Raw genomic sequence first — 20,399 nt, forward strand, 5'->3', positions numbered from 1 at the left:
GAAAATAGCAGATATGGTGTGGAGAACAACCTGGCTTTTACTGTTCTCACCAACTTACCATGAATCACCTCCTAATTAGCTCATGCATATGAAACACAATAGAAAGGTGCAGCTGAAATTTTAAAAGCCTGAAGATTTACTGATGGCAAGACCACAGCTTTCCAACAATGTGTTCTGTCTGGAAAGTGTTTATCTACAAAGCATTTTAGTGTTTATCTATAAAGCATTTTACAAATATTAAAGCAATACCTACTGCTCTCTTCTCCTTCAGACAGACTCACTGTGTCACGTTGTACATAAAAATCTGACATTTACCCCCCACTTCAGCAGAAAATGCAACACTCCACGAGAGTTACTGAAGAATCAAGACACTCATACTGAAAAAGGTAGTTTTGTTATCTCAGTATGTCACCAAATGCAATTTTACACTGAACAGAAATACAAAAAAGGAAAATAATAGAAAAATATACACTTTTTTCTGAAAAAAAAACCCTTAAATGTTTAGACTGTTTGACCTTTCCCAGTCTTTCCTCACAGGAAGCAGTCTGTGTTGTAGTACACCTAATTCAATTTTCTGTTTCTTCCTTTCTGCTCTTAAATACTAAAAAAAACCCAAAAAGCATCATAGGGCAGATCTACCATTGCTGAATGAGCATGACACACCTGCCCCAGTAAAAACAACTTCTGTTCCTTAGAATTCTGGGAAACTGTTTAGGATATTTTTAGGGTATTGATAAGTGAATAATCTTTGGGTGAAAGAATTCCAGTTGAGGAGCAATTGTTTTCCTTTCTGGGAATTTGCTGGTACCAGTCTAGGAACTCCACCCAGGGGCTTTGGGAGTTGTTTTTTCTTACTTAGTCATCCATCTTTGGAAAGTTTCCAACCAAAGATCCCAACCTGAAAGACCCTGAGTTTAAAAAGATACATTTCATTATATTTATCTGCTAAGCCCCTTTATTATTTTCTTTTTAATCCACCCACTGCTATTAAGAAAAGCCACTAGAACTCTCAGAAATAGCTCTGTTTCAAAGATTTAAATCCCTTTCTCTTCTTTTGGCTCCAGAATGTTCAGCTCATAAAGTGGCTGCACTGCAGACCAAACACCAAGGTGTCTTTTTACTCAATCTTTTATTAAACAAACACCATTCTGCTGCTGGCACCAGTGATTGCAGATCACTGTATAAAATCCTTCCTACAAACACAGGATTTGTTCCTAAACAAGAAGGGGGGGAACAGGAGCAGCAGCAGAGTAGTTCCAAATAAACCTCCTTGCCATTTGGAACCCAGGTTGCACTGACATTTTCAAGCCAATCTTTTGGGTTTTAGAAGCTGTCAACACAGGAGAAAACGTGCAAGTTTTACTAATAGACACTTCAATATTGTGTCCAAGAGTCTTAAATAATTGAATTAAAACCCAGGATGGTTCAAGCACAACAGATCTACCAGTTATCCCTTCATTATCTTCTGTAGTCAATAAATGCAGCTGTTGAATGTTCTGAACTTTAATTCCAACATTAGATTCTGATCCCTGGCACAAATTTTAAATGATTGAACAATATTAAAGCATGGAACACACTAGGTTTTATGTAATATATAAATTATAACATATCTAACAACAGGCAAATCTTTCCATAAGACTGGGTTATTGGAATACTAATTGCCAATTTTCCTACTCTGAGAGCAAGAAAAAAATCAGCACACTGGGAAAATTAAATTATTCGTTTCAATAAAAAAATACTTTATTTCTTAACAGCAGAGATTTGGCAATAAGATTTTATATAACATCATTTACACCTGATTGTATTTCACTTCCAATTTTTTAAATCCTGCAAGGTACAAAGCAAATACTTATGAAAGGGACATGCAGCCAATGCCAAAGTTTCAATTATAGCCTTTCGTATTTGGCAGCAGCAAGTCAGGACTTGTGGGCCTTGTTCTCTTCCTTCAGATCATTGCTGAGGGAAGAAAGAAACCTGGAGATGCTGCTGGCACTTAAATATCTCCTTATCCTTAAATGCTGCAGATGATGCTGATGCCAAGCATCAACAGGGGAAAATCCCCACTTTTTCACCCTCTTTTACAGATCTGAAAATAACACAAACCATCAAAGAACTATTACTGGGAAAAGTCAACTTAAAAGTGTTCAAATTTTATCTTCTGTTTTTTCATGTTGCTCTCCCCATCTCCATCTTCCAGGGTCATGAGTACAGGTATAAAGTAGGGTGTGTTTTAAAAGGTTACACTCTAAAAGGATTGTGTGATTTAAAGAAGTGCAGAAAACAGACAACAATGCCCACAAATCCCCCAAAATATCAATTCTCTCTTGTCTGTGTTCTAAAGCAGAAGGTATTTGAAAAAAGAGACAGAATGTGACTATGTGCTTTCTGAGTGATCATTACAGTAATAGAGGGATTTTTGGAAAAGTTATCACATATTTCATCCAAGGTTTGTGACTAGACAATCCCTGTTTTAAGGTCACAGAAATGAGTGTTATCAGATTTATCAAAATGCTCCTACCCACTGAAAGCTGCTACTGTTTCTGAACAGCAGTCCAACAACATGCACTCTGCCAACGACTCTGTCTCCCCAAAATACTTCTAATATTTCAAAAGCTCACAGACAAAATATGTTGTCTCTTTCATCTTTTATTTAAAAAAAAATTAAAAGGTATGCTGAAATCTTTTCTTTCCTTGTTCCATAATTACACTGATTTGGAAAACAGAACAGCAGTATTTAATTTTGGACCAGCAACAGGTTTTAAGAGTCAATACCCCACAAGCCATGCCATCTACGCTTACATATTTTACCCAGTTTCTGCTCACTTAAAAAATTCCTTATCAGTTGCTATTTTCTAAGACTTCACACATCTAAAAATGTGCCAACACTATTACTGAGACAGAATTCAGTGGCCATTGGAGGGATTCTGTAGCCCACTTGCTCCAAGACACTATCAGCAGTTTCATCTTTGAGTAGAGCCCCTTTTATTGTGTGTACATACACTTAAATATCTATATGCAAATATGCACACAGGGAACATCTGAGTGCCTTTTTGCCAGCTCGCAGTTGGAGAATTCCAACAGAAATTTAAAGAAACAACATGAATTCACAGATTACTTTCTTTAATAAGTAATCCTGAAGGCTGGGTTTGGTTTTTTTAGAGCAAGTTATCACTTCTGGGAGATCTGCAAGCAGCATCCCCCACAGCAGATGGGGTGAGGGTAGAAGGCTCTGGAGATGCAGCTGAGCATCCAACGGCGTGGTGTTCACACCCTGCACTCCTCACACCCAGTGCTGACCCAGGACAAAGGGCTCTGGCACCAGAGAGCCACTATTTTAAGTGTAAAGACACTCCTTTTTGGCAAACACTAAGTGATCAGTGGAGCTTGTCTCCATGTGGCACCATCCATGGGGAGGGAGCCCTCCCGCACTAATCTCGCTAATCTCCGGAGCAGGGGGAATTTATTAAAAATGCTATTTAGACAGACAGGCTTCTCTGCAAGTCTGCTACACAGGCTCATCAAACTCATTAAACCCAGCTTTGAATCCCAGGCTTGGGAGTGTAATCCCTTTTAAGAAGCCTGCTAGACTAGGCTGAGAGAATAAAAATATGGGAGTTGCTGAACTGGAAGGTGCTCGAGCACCGCTCACTCGTGGTCAGTGTGGGAGATGGACGCCCCATCTTGGGCACCACCCGTGCCATGGTCTGCCAGCACTGGGCAGGGAATAACGTCCTTGGAAACTACAAAGAGATGTTGTGTCTTCCACCTCAGTAGCAGGAAGGATGTGGAGCTTCAGCCTCATCAACCCTTCAGCCTCTCCCAGCTCCCTCCCCTTGTCATCTGTATTATATGAAGGTGAAAGTGCTGTTGCAGCTTCCACAGCACAAAATTGGTGACTGTCCTTCATGGAGGAACAGGAGATGGCTGGAGTGCCACCTTCTACTGGCAGCGTTTGGGTGGGCAAGGTGAGCTCTCATACCGTTCCACACTGCCTTGGAAAAATCCCCCATGGGAGCTCTAAAATGCTCTGTCACCACTGGATACCCCAATACCTGACCTTCATCCCCATGCACGGGTGCAAAGCAGCTGATTTCCAAATTTCCTACTGCGTACAAAGCTGCTGTTGCTGCCCATGGGGAGCCTGGAAAAACCCAAAGTGAGCGCTGAGGCTGTGAGGAGGCAATGAGCAACACCACAGGCATTGTATTTAGAGAGAGAAAAGCAAAAGCTGCAACATGAGAAGGCTGCAAGAGGCAGGAGCTGTAGAGAGAGCTTCTCTGCACAGCAGAGCCCAGCAGCAGGCTGCCTTGGGGAATTCTGCTCAGAATCATGGCATTGGGGTGTTTTTAATCAGCCCAGCCCTGAACAGAGTGCAGGAATGCAAACTGCTGGGCACCTTGTGTCCTCTCAACTGACCATCAGCTGAAGGACTGCAAGAAAAAAGCCATGGCACTGAACTGCAGCCTCCTGATTCCTGTGGTTTTGGGTAAATACAACAGCATGCAACTTCAAAATGTCACCGGGAGACTGGATACAAAGCTTCCTAGCACAGTGACTCGACAAAATGTAAAATAAAATGAAATTAGAAGGTTCCCTATGGGGTCAGAGCAGTAAAACTGATTCTGATTAAGTTGCATTACCAGATAGAAGCAGGATCTCAATAATTTACAGCCAGAGACAGGATAAGTGTCCATTAGTATTAGTGTCTGTGGATGTACACTTTCTATTTTTCCACATTTTTAAGGCCTCTGAGACCATGTCTGGGCCTCCAGCTTTCCCTCTTCCTGGCTCCAAACCATTGAAGTAAAACCCTTTCCCCCCAGGCAGAAGAGGAGCCTCCCTCATTAGCATCCTCTGCACCCCCAAAGGGGGGTAAGGAAGAAGGCAGGATTATTTGAAATCAATCTGGACACAGTAAATGGTCTCTAATGGTATCTAGAACACAAAATTCAGGATAATTTGAAAAAGTTATGAGGTTGGACATGATCCAAATTCAGATGAGCACAGCACAGCAGGATGTTCTGCAGATGTGTCAGGGACTCTTAAATTTAGCAGTCCCTGATATTTTTTTTTGTTTATTTTTCATATTCCTTTCAGCACCAGCAATCTTGGGAAGGGCACACTTGAAGCCAAACCAAGAAGTACTAAAGGAAATAAAAAAATAAGCCAGATCAATGCTTACAGAAACCTGAGCTCATTATATTAATTGTGTCTAAACCTCCATCAATGTGTTCTTGGCCATTTTCCCTTGGAGAACCACTGCAGAGTGGCTGCTCTCACTTTGTGCCTCCTCCACTAATGAGCAGCCTCATGCCACTTCAATGCCTCTTCCCTCCCAGGAATCGTTACCTCAAGAGTTAGAACTAATTTGACAAAAATCTGTTCTGCACCATCATCCCCAGGTTCTGGAGGTTTAAAGAAACCATTGAAGGCACTTGCTGACAGGTCAGAACAGTTCTCCATCAGTCTCCAACAAAAACAGATGAGTAAGAACATCTGGGTAGAGGTTTGGACTCTTTTTTTTTTTTTTTTAATAACTGCTTTATATTCAAGGTACCTGCACCTTCCCATGTACATTTTTCAAAGGAGTGCTACAAAGTTACTCCTCTTGCTCCCTCAAATTCCAGATACAGGGATTTTTCAGACTGTGAGTACAATGAAATAACAAATAAATCATCAGAAAACAAACCAGCAAGACTACAGTGATGGTTGTTCTTTACTGTGTCCCAGTTTTGGGGTGGGCAGGACATCCCAGCAGTGGTTCTGATTCCCTTGGGATGCACTGGGATCATCTCCTTGTCTTTTACCCCTCCCTGGTGCTTTCAGGGAGTGAGGATGGAGGGAAAGAGCTGCCAGACACTCCTGCAGCTGATGAGCAGCAGCCACCCAAGAGGTGCTTGCATGATTTTGTGTATAGAGAGCTTGTAAAGCACTTTGGGAAGCTGAGGGATGAAAAGGACTATATAAATGTAAGATATTATTATTATTAAACCAGTGATCTGACAAGAAGAGACAGCTCTTCAAATCTCTACAACAGCTTGAGCTGAAGAGATCAGGGAGTCCAATTTGAAAAAATAATAATTTGAAACGAATTGGAGGATTAGAAGTGGCAGCTCTTTTGTGGATTCTCCATGGCAGGTAAATTTAGTAGGCTACTTTAATTTTGCATCGTTTTAACTCCTGGCAATGTCCTGTGCATTGAATCTGACAGAGAGACAGAGTGTTTGAAGCTGTCGTGGCTACATTTTAGTCTCCCAATTTTACAATCAGTGTTTGAATCTGCTACTACAACTCTGGGTACAGAGATCAGAGGCTTATCAAAGAGGCATCCATTTCAAAGACAAGCAGCAGCTTTGACTTCATTCCTTCAATGCTTAAAATTCCTGAAAAAGCAGATGAGCACACCACAAAACAGGTCTGAAGGAAATCTCTCTATCGGCTGTAAACCTATTTCAGTATTAATTTTTTAAGGATCTATTTTGGTCTCAAGTAAAATGAGTGTGTTTAGCAGAGATAATCCTCTCAACAGGTGAGCTTAATATATGCCTTTCCCTGTGACTGACTGAAAGAACATTTTAAACTTATTGCTTTTTCAAGCATTAATTGAAGAACTACTTCAACCAGTTAGCTGATTTTGTTTGAATCTTTTTTTAGACTAATAATGTCTTCCCTTTCCTAACAAAGGAGCACTTCATTTCTTTATTGCTGCCCTCATTTTACCTGCATGGATGAACCAAAGGCACTGTGGGCAGCAACACGTGCACTTTGCAATAAGATGCCAGGGTTTAAAGGTGTAGCACACACTGGAGAGCTCCTTTTCACACCCAGCTCTTGGTTTTAAGCTGAGTTTCATTCCCGTGAGTGATAATGTGACTGATCAGAATGGAAGTGAACCTGGCTGATCTTCCTTCTGATCTCACACACACTGCCTGACACTGAGACCATTGCCCACTCCCTGGAACCAAGTGCCTGGCTGAGTTTTGCTAGAAAGCAAAAAAAAGGGATTTGGGAATCTGATCCCAGTTCCTCCAGCTGAGCACTGCCCAGCCCAGGGAGGCCCTGAAAAGCTTGTGCAGGGAGCAGTGGATAGCTCCCCACAGACAATGGACAGTTTCCCAAAAAGCAGTGGATGTGCTTTCAATGGACAGAGCTTCCCAAGGAGCAGGGGATGATGTTTCCAGACAGTCAAGCATCCAGGCACTGGAGGCAGGATAAGCTGGCTCCTGCCAGGCAGGGCAGGTGACTGCAGCCCCAAGCCCACCTGTGGCTTCTTGTTTTCCCTGAGTGTTGCTGACTGACCCATCCCAGTCCTTCAGCACCTCATCAGCAGGATGCAAAGGGGATAATCAGCAACAGGTTAATTTGTCTGATTAAGGCCTGGGAGAGGTGGCACTGGGAGCTGGTGCTCACAGTCCCAGCCAGCTTGAAAGGAGCCGCCCGCTGCTGCCAGCCAAGGAAGGCATCAGAGCTGCCTCTGAGAGCCACGGCCACGCCAGCAGCCTTAGCACAGCTCCACTGCAGGTGTGGACATGCCCCAAAGTGCACAGAAAGTGCTGGAGAGTTGGGCTCAAATGGCTTCTGACAAACAGGACTCAGGAGCTTTAACACTTCGGGCGTTTTTAGAGCACTCCCAGCGCCCTCTCGCAGTGGATGAAAGGCTTGGGTTAAAACCAGCTTTGAACCTGCAGAATGTTTGCAGAATGTTTTCCTCGGAGCAGCTCATCTATCAGCATTCAGCCCAGCAACACAAGTTGCTCTTGCAGTATTTTATTAAAAGGTTCTCGGTGCCCACACACACACACACACACACACATACACTGACAAACCTGACTTATTCTTCAAAATACTTTAAATTGCTGGGTTTTACCCAGTAGGAAACAAAGCACATAGAAAACCCCAGCAGAAGTTTTTTATGAGATGTGATGGTGCTGTATCTAACATCTAATTCCACACTGCTTTCATTTATGAACTGAGCATTTTTCATTGCTTTCTCCATTTCAGAGAACCACAAGAAAACCATTTTGGGGCAGAAGTGTCTCAAGTCTAGGTCCTTTAACAGCTCTCATCTTAATAAGTAATAATAATAGAATCATGGGATAGAATCATGGGTTGGGTTGGAAGGGACATTAAAGCTCATCCAGTTCCACAGGGACAGAGACACCTTCCACTGTCTAGGCTGTTCCAACCCATCCAACCTTGGACACTTGCAGGGATGGGGAACCACAACCCCAGTGTCCCTGGGTGACAAGAATGAAGAAATCTGTCCCAGGGTATCCCCAGGAGCAGCACAGAGGTCGTTCCCAACTCCTCATCCTTCCTGCTCAACAGTGGCCTAGTGCTGCTGCTGCTTCTGAAGAAAAACTTCCTTTTTAAAAAGTCACTGGATGTTCAATAGATAAATAACCACCTCTGTACTTAAAAAGTGCAGAACTATGGCCATAAATAAGCATTAGTGCTTCAAAAATTGTGAAACCACAGCTTTATGGTTTTAAACAGAGACAAGGTGGAATCCTGAATGGTGGCAATGCATTTCAGATGAAAGCTTTCAAGGAGATGAGGAATAGTTACAGGAGCTGGAACCTGAGTAACTACAGTTGCATTAAATTATTCCATCTGCAAGTCCATTAAAAATTGTTAATGGTTTTGTATGGCTTTTATATTTATTGGGTGGGTTTATTCCTATGTGAGTCATACATATTTATTACCACAGGCCAGATAATGGTTATTAATAAAACTTCTTTTATTTGCATACTGTCTTGATGCTGCCCTAAATATTTACAACTGGTCTATAAAATATAAAGAATCCTCCAAAATTCTAAATAGCACCAGGGATGCATCACAACTTTGCTTTTTGTACTTTATTACTTTTTTTTGTGTTTTGCTTTTTCAAAACTGGAAAAAAACCCCTCGGCCTGGTAAATCCATTTCTTTTCTCAAGTCAAAAAAGCACTAATTCTTTCAAAGCTTTAAAGCACTATTTGTGTGGAGGAAGTGAGAAGAGATCCAAAGTTAAAGCAGGCTGGTTTTTTATAATTAAGAAAACACATATATTTCTACACATAATTATGAACAGTAACAAAAGCTCTGTATTAAAATAGGTCCACTGAACCCCTGGAATTGTGCCTGCCAACTAAAACACCTACTACGAATTTAGTAATGGGTTATGCAAACATAAATTACAAGGCCAGACATTTTAAAAGGAAAAAAAGGTGATTTATTGTCACACTGGAGACACGGCAGGATAGAAGCACAATTTCATTTTTCCATATATTCATCAACACTGCAGATGTGTTAATGCAAAAAGAATTCCAAAATAAAAATGACTCTCAACTGCTCTAATTCTCATCTGTCATTTAATTTACTTTAAAATTGTTACCAGGAAGCATTTTTTTGTTTTAAGCAAGCAAAACACACGCAAAATTCCTGGAAGAAAATAGGTTTTAAGAGCATTTTACAGACATTTCTCCCCTTAAAAATCAACTTCATCCAAAACTGACAACAACAGAGTGGCCCTGCAGAAACTGGGGCATTTGGGAGGGTGTTTAATAGAAAAGCTTCAAACTATCATTTGTACTCTGGGGATTTGGTTTGTGAGTATTTTTACTCCCCATATTAATAGTTTCTGCTTTTCTTTCAAGCACATCCAACTATTCACTTATCCACTGTCAGAGCAACAAGAATCTCTCCTAACTGGCAACTCCTGTTAAAAGAGTTATTTGTGACAATATTGTGATTTTAATGAGAACAACATGTTCCTTTAATTACACCTGAGTCACTTTGAGGTGGTGCAGATGAGCTGAGGCTTACAGCCAAAATAAAAGAGGCAAAATACTAATTGAAGATGTTTCATTATTTCTTCGCTTGGTAAATACACATAGGAAGGAAGAGCAGGGATATTGATGTCTGTTGTCTTTATAACTCTTGAAAATGAGTCAAACTATTGAAAATGAGTCAAACTATTGAAAATGAGTCAAACTATTTTTATAACTCTTGAAAATAAGTCAACTTATTGACTTATTATTGTTCAGAGGAAATTTAGGAACTGAACTTCAGAGTCATTTTGTGAGTGATCTCCATACAAATTCCAAGTTTTATACTTAGCTTGCCATAAAATAGAAAGCAAGAATGGCTGGTAATTGTTGGTACCACAGTGAGAAAAATCTCAGTTATTTCAGCTAACAAAATGACAATATTTTCCCTTAAAAGCCAGTCAATGATACATCAATAAATCACGTTATAACTTAATGCACACCCCATAAAGTCCAACCATCCTGCAGGAGGAAGGATGACAAATGCTCTGTCAGACTCCGTTTTTTTTTCCTTGAGTTGTGACCTTGAAAAGGTTCTCCTCTTTCAGCCCTCACCCCCAAGCCTCCCCTGCTCTGGCCACTTTCCAACTGGGTCAGCCCTGCAAGGTTCAAGCACAGGCAAGCACAAGCAGGGAAAAACAAACTGTTTGCTTTGCCTTCTTTCAGCCTCAGTGACAGCAGAACCTCACTGCAGCATCAAAGGCTTAACAAGAGAGATTAACTTGTAAATATTTGCTTACAAGTGTGTCCCTTTGTAAACCACAGTAATACCCCAAATATCCCCTTTTCTCCTTTTCTGCAATGGAAAATGCTGCACCCTTGGCATTACAAAATCCACAACCTGCGGCCAAGGCTGGGAGAAGGAAAGTGAATTCCTCAGCTCTCAAGAATGCTCAACAGGAAAATGCTCAAATGAAAGAAATCTACATTACTAACAGCAAGTGACTTCAGAGGAATTAATTTGTTCAGCTGCTCTAATGAGTTTGGTTGCATCAGATGTGTCCCCCTCTCGAGTCTTTTTGGAGCTCTTGAAAATTGCCTATGTATTTTCAGATTTACAAAAATACTTTTGAGGTAAATGTGTTGTAGAAAATTGATTTAATGGTATCTTGAAAGCAAATGGAGAGAGGAAGAGGAACTCAAAGTGGACTAGGTCATGTGTTTTCAGAAACATGCTTTAAATTAAACTTCTCTGCCTAAACCACACCACACAATCCTGACTTCTGCAGGTCAGGGGAACTCCTTTCCTGGGCTTCAGACCTTTCCAAATGGAGTTTGAAAATCACGAACTATGAAATCCTACATAGCAATAATCCCCAAAATATGCCCTCATTTGCTAAAAGGACTTTCTCAAGCTCTGTTATTCCCAAATAAATGGCACAGATCCTGCTGCCACCCTGCCCTGCTGGGAACAGCACAAGTTAAGACAATAAAGACAATTATTTAAAAAAATTAATTAATGAAGTTTACTGAGTATGGTAGGAATGGAGGTCAGTTTTAGGAGAATCCTAGAGAAATACAACTGTGAATTATAATTGTTTTAGTGTCCTCTCACTTCCAATAAAAAGGCAGCAAGAGATCATAATATAGAAATAGATGTTAGAAACACTGATGTGAAACACTGTCTGATGGTTTCCTGTGAACAAAGAGATTATGCTAAAGTGAAATATGTATTAAATAATCCATCCAGGATAAGGTTAGACCTGATTTAACCCCTCTGACTCCACAAGACTGGTGTTTAGATCACATTTAAAGATATGGAGATAGATTTTATTACTTTTCTGGAAGAGTCACATCATAGTAATAATATACTTCTCCATTTAGCTTTTGAAATACCAAGCCCATGTAGTAGAAATTATCATAAAAATAATTTGCCTGGCAAACAAAGCTCTTAAAAATAAAAATGTGGGAAGGTAGGACATGGCACCTAAATATTATCCTAAAGAAGAGGTGTTCATCAAAGGGGGAAAAAAAGAGAAAACTGGGAGGGAAAGGGAAAAAAAAGAATAAAGAGGGAAGAAGAGAGGAAAAAGAGGAGGAGAGTGGGAGAAGGAAAAAGGAGGGGGGGAAGGAAAAAAGAAAACAATAAAAGGAGTGGAACAACCCAGCTGTAGATGGCAGCAAATCAATATTCACCCCTCTGTACACAGACACTGAGAACATCAATTATCCTCAGACAGACTGTGTGTTTTCAGTAGATTTTGTTATCATTTCCACTTTGTCACACAGACTAGACCAAAGTTGACTGAGCAAAGTCTCTGGGAATCAACATTACCCACAATTCTGAAAATCCTGCTCTCATTTCAAGAACTAATTCAAGCAGCAGAATTATTTAATTTTTTTACTCTTAATTATATTCTATTTTGCTGTAGAGACTGGCTATTTCAATACAACAGTCCAGAAACACTGGAGACAAAGAATTTAAGAATTTTGCACTTTGAAAAATGGAGCCCTTCCATAATAACTGTCTTAATTTCTTTTTGTTCCTTATGACTTACAATTATAATGTTTTGTTTTTTTTAAAGCTTCTGGATCTTAAAGATTTGCATCACCTTGACACACAACATGAAGAATAAAAGCATTACTTGTGTAACAGAAGATTTTACAGGCATCTTTCTTTCTATTTGGGGCACTGCAGAACTGTGATGGAGCAGGATGGGGATGGTTTGGGTGACACTGATTGAAAACAGCTTTGACATAAGCAGGTAAATGTCATTTATTTGAGATGAACCAAGGGCTTGGGTCAGCAGGCTGCCCCCTCCACCCAGTCAGTGTTCAGGTGTTATTTTGTTTTCTAGCACTTTCCCTTATTCCATTTTCCAGAGCATCTTTGTTTGAGAATTTATGTTTCTGTGCTTAGAGGTTCTCCCACGTCCCTCCATAACTCTGCCCACTGAACCTTTAATCTGCTTTACAGGATTCAGGGGGGAATTTGGGCATTTAAAGGTAATCTTGACTTTCTCGGTCTCACCAGTTCAGTTCATTTACAGCCCAGAAATTGCAAAGGGCAAAACCAGGGAGGAATCACCCATCCAATTTATTATTTTACATCAGGATAAAAACCAGGGCCCACAGCAACAGGGCAAGCTCCTGTCTAATTCTGGCCTCTATGCAGGCACCTCACATCTGCCTCATTTTGCAGAGCTCATCATCTCCCAGTACAAAAGTAGTTGCTTATTTCATTTCCCAAAAGCAGCTGACCCAGGTCCCCCAGGCTGGGCTTCTGTCTTGTGACCCCTGGCTGAGGTGAGCCTGGTGATAACCCCACAGCTCCATATTACCTGGCCAAATCCTAGAGAAAAGCTATGGAGAGTTGCAGGTTAAACAGGCTTAAAAGTGAAAGTATTAGATAAGCTTTTCAATGTTTAAAACAGAAATAGGTAAGCAAAAAGTGGTTACTGAACTAAGATACTGGGTTTAAAAAAAAGCAAGGAACAACAACAACATTAGGAACTATCTACACTTCATGCCAAAAATGATTAACCTGTGCACCTGGAATTATTTAGAGACTAAAAATCCCCAATTCTCAAAGATGGCCATTCAAACATTCTGTTATTCACACCAGAATTGACATATGAGGACAGGATTAAGTAAAAGAAGAATTTCACAGAGGTTAAAATACCCCAGAAATACCACAGTTGGTCACAACAGTTCAGGATTTGTCACTGTGAGAAAATAATCATCTGATGTAGGCTGGCAATTCACATGATATATTTTGAGATGTCTTCCAAGTAACAGTCATGTAAAATTGATGTTTCAAGTAATCTCCTGACCAGACTCAGCCTTCCACAGTAGCTTTTCAGGGGGAACCAAATTGAGACTGAAAATACTCTAAAACATCTATGAGCAGCAGGTCTGACATGACCTCCTAAAAGGTGTGAGGAGGTAAAGAGTATTTTTGCAATAACAGGTTAAGAACCCTTCTGAAAGTTTCTGCACAATCCCTGCTGAATTTTCTGTTCACGTAAAGTTCCCAAACATGAGATCCTTCTTCCCAGAGTCATCTCCCAGTATGCCAAGACAGAAATAGTATTTTAACATTTTTAAATACCAAAAGCCCTAGGGACATTCCTCCAAACATGAAAACATTGTATTGCTTTTGCAGCAATTTGATAATTTGCAAAGAAGGCAGAAATGACCCAAAAAGATCTGTCACAACTTTTAAAGTAAGAAGAAACAGAAGTATCCTCAACCTCATTAGGAATTTTTGGAATCCTTTTCTGCTGCACAGGAGATAACTTTCAAGGGGATATTATGGAAAGTCTAGAGGCAGCAATGAATAGGAAAGTCAAGGCAATGCTCACTTGTCTCCTGATTTATGGTGGGACTGGCAAAGGAAGGGGAAAAGAGATGCTGGCACAGCCTAAACCAGGGCTGCACTGACAGGGATGCAGGCAGGGTGAAACACAAAATGGAAAGTACAATTCTGAAACAGATTGTTACATTTAACAATTCCATCTTTGTGGCTTTGTTTCTTCTTTTAATGCCAAGAAAGTTGTCACTTCATGGTGGAAATTGAAATTGAGCTGTACACTGGGTTATTTATCTCTCTGAAGAACACTCTGCATCCAGGCTGGTTTTCTCCCACAGAACTTTTTTGTTATGAGAAAGAGCACGTTGGATGTTTTAGGAACTTAAATGTATCCGTTTGGAGATGCCAGTGTCCCCCTGTGCATTCCCTGTCCACCTCAAGGATGTTTCTCATCCTGGGGAGGTTTCCAGACAAAGCTGCAGTTACTGATCCCTCCTCCTGATTTCCAACTGCCTCCCAAAACTGCTGAAGTTCTGAGAAGTGTTCACGGAGCTCCCTGCTTTTTGGGAGTGCAAGAAACAACTGAAGGCGAGCACGCACTGCACAAGCTGTAAGCTTTGTGTGAGGAGGAAATCCAGTGCAGTTTTCCAGCTGGACAACCCCATCTACCACAGCAAATCCCTTGGACAGGACAGACCTTCCCCATCTGAGCTCCCTCCACACCCCTGGGGACAAAATCTACATCTCAGGCTGGCTACAGCTGCCTATTCCTACAGTTCAGATGCTTCCTTCTAGTTCTTTGATCCCTTTTTCATTCTCTGTCAGAGGAAGCAGAAGTTGCTCTTCAGAAACAAAGCTGCAGAAGAGCACCATGGCAGAGAAGGCAGACTGAGAAAGAACCAAAAGAAATTCATGCAAGGTTCTAAAGGAAATGTGGTTTCATAGGGGTCCCAGGACAAAGATGAGGATGTAGAACCTAGCAGAGATCCCAATTTCCTCAAACACTGGGGATGTTCAGAGTATTGTTTTGAATGCAGTCCTTGAATAAATAAAACTCGTGTATTCTGGAAGAGAACAGAGGCTGCAGAATTGTATTTTGTAAAATAATAGTTAAAACCTTTCCATCCAATGATTTCACTTCTGTATCCTCCTTACTGGAAAGGACTAATTGCATATAATTTCCCACTATATATCTTAGAAGTAATTACAAGAGGATCTGTTTGCCTCTCCCACTGAGCTACCAAGGTGTTCTCACAATGCCCTTTAAAAGTGTAGGGTCTTGGGGGTTTTTGTCTGTTGCTCCTCTTCTCCTCCAAAGAAAACAAACTGGCTTCATGAAATCCTCCTGAAACCTGTAACATGCCATCAGTTGGGAACTGGCAGCTACAATGAATTTGTCATTTTACTTACAGGAAAAAAAGGAAGGCAGCAGGAAACAAGTTAGGTTTTTTAGTATGAACTTAAGCTTTCAGCAAACAATTGAAAATGTGGCCCCAGAATTCCATATATTTTCTGGATTCTCTACAATTTCCTATGCTCTCCATATTCTTTCACTTCTCTCCCCAGTAGTTTGCAAAGGGAATAAGCTGACCCTCTCACAGCTCCTGAACTCACTCTTCAAATTCTTTTACACCTTTTAAAAGGTCCTGCTCCTTCAAAGCTGCACTCCCCAAATTCTCTCTTCTTCAAAGAGAACTGATTTCTGCCCCACAGACCCTCCTCAGGGCACCAGAGAAACAACACTGCCTCTTCCCCAGGAGTGCCTCCTGCTCCCCCCTGCGTGGGTCAGCATCCCCAGGGTGCAGAGCAGCATCTGCTGCTGGAGAAGCAGCACTGAGGGTTAGGAGAGCTGCCTGCTGCTCCCCTCCCAGGAAGAGCCTTGGAAGGAGTCGGTGCTGGCATATCAGTTATCTGGAACTGGCTTTGAAATGCCACAACATTCCTGGATGAACAGATTGCTGGCAATCAGCAGGGGGAAAAATACCCAAATCCACAAAACAAACAGAGAGCCAGCCAGCCCTGAGCACTGCTCTGCTTTCTGCAGGGAACCAAGCGAGATGATCTTGGGTTCGAGGTGACTGCACATGAGGAGTTTAAACACTCCCAGCTTCTCACACACCATATTCACCTTCCCCAGTTTCCCCACTGGTTTTACCCCCCAAGTTTTACCCCACACCTGTGCTCCATGCACATCCTCCCAGGGGAGTTTGGCTCAGCCCTGACCTTGTTGTGTTTCCAGTGAAATCAACAGTGAAACTTCATTTGATTTTTGATGGGAAAATGAGCATCTTTGAAGTTATGCCCTTGATATAGATTTATTTAGGCAGCAAAATGTCACTTTCTACATCCAAGTGCCCTGAGAGTTTGGATTGGTGAAGAATTTTGTTTGCAATTCTCCAGGTTTTATATTATTATATAATTTAGAGCAAGCCTGTTTGAAGGCCAGTGTCAATGCTTCCTCTAAAATCATCAATCCACATTTCAGTATTTACAGAATGCAAAAGCTCCCTGGTGAGGAAAACATCAGAGATAGGCAGATAAGGACCTGGCAATACATACAAGAAAATTATAGAAATAAACCATTAAGAAGAGATCATCACTTCCACATGCCTAAGACCACCTACTAGAGCAGAAGACTGGGAGAGCTTTTCTCCTTACCTCTGGAGTGTTTTTCTTGAACTCACGACTTTGCTCAATAAGTTTTTTCCTGGACTGCTCACTTTCATCTTGCCGGTTCGCCAATATTGTTGCTGTGGTATCGAGCTCCCTCTGTAAAGAAATGTAAACAAAATAAACAAAACAAAACAAAACAAAGCCAAAAAACCCACCAAAAAAAAAAAAAAACCACCAAAAAAAAAAAAAGGGGAAAAAAGAAGGAAAAAAAAAAATTCAGTCACAGCTTTGTTCATCACAGAAATAAAAAAAACCCCAAAAGCCCTCATATATACATCATGTTATTGGGAATATGGAGATGGAAGGGTTAGGGAGCAGCACAGAACAAGCACCAGGCTTCCAGAGATCTGACCTACCGAATAACTGCAAATGAAGGGCTACAGCCTTTTGGTTCCATCTTGCAACCAAAACATCACCATTTTCCTCAAAACTATTCATGGCTCCACCCCAGCATCACAGAGGACAGGAGCAATGGCACACAATCCACACCTCCTAATAAATTCCCACATCCAGTGAAGATTACACATCTTGGTCATATTCAAACCAGGTTTATTTTCACCTGCCTGCTCTTTTTAAAGATACTGGTTTTCCCCATTTTGAGTTATCCTATAATAAAAATTTATTAATTCAAATATTGGTTAACCTTATACTTGAATCTGGACTGGTTACACCTCAGTTACTCTTAATTCCCTATGACATGCTGTATATATTTCCATACTGCCACTGCAGTGCTCTCTTCCATTTAAGTCTTGCCTTATTTGAATACAAAATTATCTTTCTGGAATCTGCTCCTCCAAGGTTATTAGCAAGTATATCCATTTCTTCTTCAAAACATATCTTTTTTTAGCACCTGATGAATGCCAGAGTATCTTCCAACAGTTTCTACTGAGCTGAAGCACAGCTCCCACTGTTTTCCAGCTTTTTCCAAGTGTTTTATCCCCATCCCAATTCCTCCACTCAGTGCTGTGCCTCCAAATGTCACCATAATAGATTGAACGGGTCACTTATCAGTGCATAAACCAACAGCACTCAATCTTCTGTGTCCCTTGGTGCCTCTTCTGCAATATTTCCACATAATACAAAAAAATAAAGGCAAACCTCTCCCTTCAGCTACAGACATTGTTCCCCAGGTCACTGGGAGAATTAAGAATTCATAAAAGAAATTTGGCACTGTTTTATCCTCTTATTAATTCAGAAAAGAGAAAAACCTGGCTATGAGAAAACTTCATGAAAAGTGAGAACAACTAGAGCAAGACTACCTTCACCTCATGCCTCTGCCAAGGTGCCTCCAACCTGCCTGCAAAACTCCTATTATTCTCCAATTTTATACCAGAAATTTGCCACACTTCTGGAATTTGTTCATAACTCAACCACCTGTAAGGGACCAGAAGCAGAAGCCTGGAACCTCCTGTCAGGTCACACTGACCCCAAATAGGTGGTCAAGTTGCTGACTTGTTACTAGATACAAATACTACCATCTAAATACCCTGAAAAGCCTAATTCCTAATTTTACATACATTTTTGAATGGGTAAATCCTGGATGGATGCACATGTGTCTTATGGAACTCCATAGTTTGACCTCTGGATGGAAAATAAAAAACCTTTTGAGTTCTCAACTCAAGAGGACCAATATTTTTTTCCCTTTAGGTTTATGAGCACAAAATTAAGATTTTTTTTTTTAATAAATGTATGGACCATAGTTATCCTAATCCTTGGAAACCAGCTCAATGGGACAAATGGATTTGAAGCCAAGCAGCATGCTGGAACCAGTGACCTAAATATTGTCACTGAAATGCTTAAAAATCCTTCTATATCTGACTTTGGGTAAAGAAACAGGGCAATATGTCCACCAGATCTTGGTTTGGAATTCTGTAACATATGTGAAATCTATTGCAGAAAAGTGGGAAATACTTAACAGTTGGATAAACCACATTTGAAATTCATCCCAGCTAAGTTTATGCAAGAAAAAAGAGCAACAGAAACCAATGTGGTTAAGCAGAACTATAAAGAGCAATATAACGGCTAAGCAGAAGGCTTTTAAAAAATATAAACAATCTGGTACGGCCAGAAACTTGGAAAACTATATTTAAAAAGGAAGCACACATTTAGAGCCAAGCAAAGAAAACACAAATCATGAAGTAAGAGGGAATTTCAGTGGAGCAAAGAACCAAGGGCTTTGGTTTCCAGTATCAATCCCTAGCAAGGAACCTGAGCAATGGAAAAGCAAGATTTTAAAGACCTGTGCTTCCACGTTTAGAGAGAAGAAACAAAAAGAACTGATTAAAAAATAAATCGATTCCATATTTTGTGCTACCATGAAGAGTCAGGTAGCAAATGACAAAGGACTTTCTCACCTCACTGCCTGATTGATACCAGTGCCATGGCACACTTACACCAGGCTTCTTCCCATTGCATTCTGAATTCCATCTGGGACAGGTCTGATCATTCCTCCCCACAAAACATTTCCTCCTGTGACACATCAGGCACAGATATCACCAAGGAGAGGTGCCAGCACACCACTGCTCTGAGCTGCCTGATTCTGGGGGCTGGAGCTCCACATCTTGCACTGATGAGCAACTGAGAGTGTGAGATGCAATTCCAGCTGAGGAGCAGCAGGTATCTAACCCCATGATCTGATACAAAAGAAGGTATTAAACCTTCAAGCCATGTCATAGTTAATAAAACCCAAATCAAAACTGTTTGGAAAATTGCTAATCTTTTCTTCCTTACTTGATCTGAACAGTGTACAATGCAAGTTTCATTTATTTAAACCTAATAATAGATACAGCATTACAACCCACAAGGACTAATGGCAGATTTTTCATACTTTTGTGATTTAATCTTATGAGATAGCCCAGTCTTAAAGAAAAATTTAACGTGGCCAATGCATTATTTCTGCAAGCAAGCTCATTTTAAGGAGCAAATAGTAGTAACATCAATATTTCAGACCCGAGTACATTGCAACACTCAGACATAAACACTTCCCCAAGCCTTGCAATCACTCTCTAAGTAGATAACAAGTAAAAGGAGACATAATTCTGCACAGAGAGAAGTGTGTTGGAGAGTCAAAAAATAGGAGCCCATGTCTCAGTATCATCCTTCATCCTTCCCTTTGAAATCAAAAGGGCTCCAATGAAAAGCAAACAAAAACCAGGGCTCAAAGGTGTTGCAGCAGTGACCTGGCTGTGGAAAGGATTCAAAGCCTGGAAGCTTCAGTTCCACTGATTTGACACTGGCTAATGAACTTTCTGGCCCAAAAGAGTCACCTGCAGAAAGGGAGCCACTGCTTGGAGCACATCTTGAGAGAACAAGCAAGACCATTATCCCTCCCCCTGCCCCAAAGTCCCATCGATTTAGGGCAGGCACAGTTCAGAGATAACTAAAGAACTCTCTCCAGGGTTTCTACTTTGACCCATTTCAACAAATTTACTGGGGGTGGGAGGGAGGCAGTGGGAGGAGAAGAGACAAGAAAGTCTTATGCTCCTAAGTGTGGGAGTCATTAGAAACAGTCCCCAGAAAACAAACATTAAAGGCTTTCTTTCAGGCAGTATAGAAATAAAACATCTAAAACTAGGAGGGTCAATCCACTATCCAGTGTAACAACAATCACCTTGGAGTGAATTTATGTCCTCTTAACTCAGGTATTTCCAGACCCTGTTGGAGTC

The 20,399-nt window shown here is 40.9% G+C and overlaps 1 protein-coding gene across 7 annotated transcripts in view; it reads right to left on the reverse strand.

The window, feature by feature from the left end:
* CUX1 (cut like homeobox 1) overlaps positions 1-20,399 on the reverse strand; it is a 268,969-nt gene that overhangs the window by 201,024 nt on the left and 47,546 nt on the right. For all 7 annotated transcript variants that reach the window (XM_038157828.1, XM_038157826.1, XM_038157829.1 and 4 more), the window contains exon 2: positions 16,720-16,830. In XM_038157828.1, the coding sequence (XP_038013756.1) occupies positions 16,720-16,830 (111 nt within the window). The remainder of the gene's footprint in view (positions 1-16,719; positions 16,831-20,399) is intronic.

The sequence above is a fragment of the Motacilla alba genome, chromosome 19 (assembly GCF_015832195.1).
Source record: "Motacilla alba alba isolate MOTALB_02 chromosome 19, Motacilla_alba_V1.0_pri, whole genome shotgun sequence".
NCBI classification, from domain to species: Eukaryota; Metazoa; Chordata; class Aves; order Passeriformes; family Motacillidae; genus Motacilla; species Motacilla alba.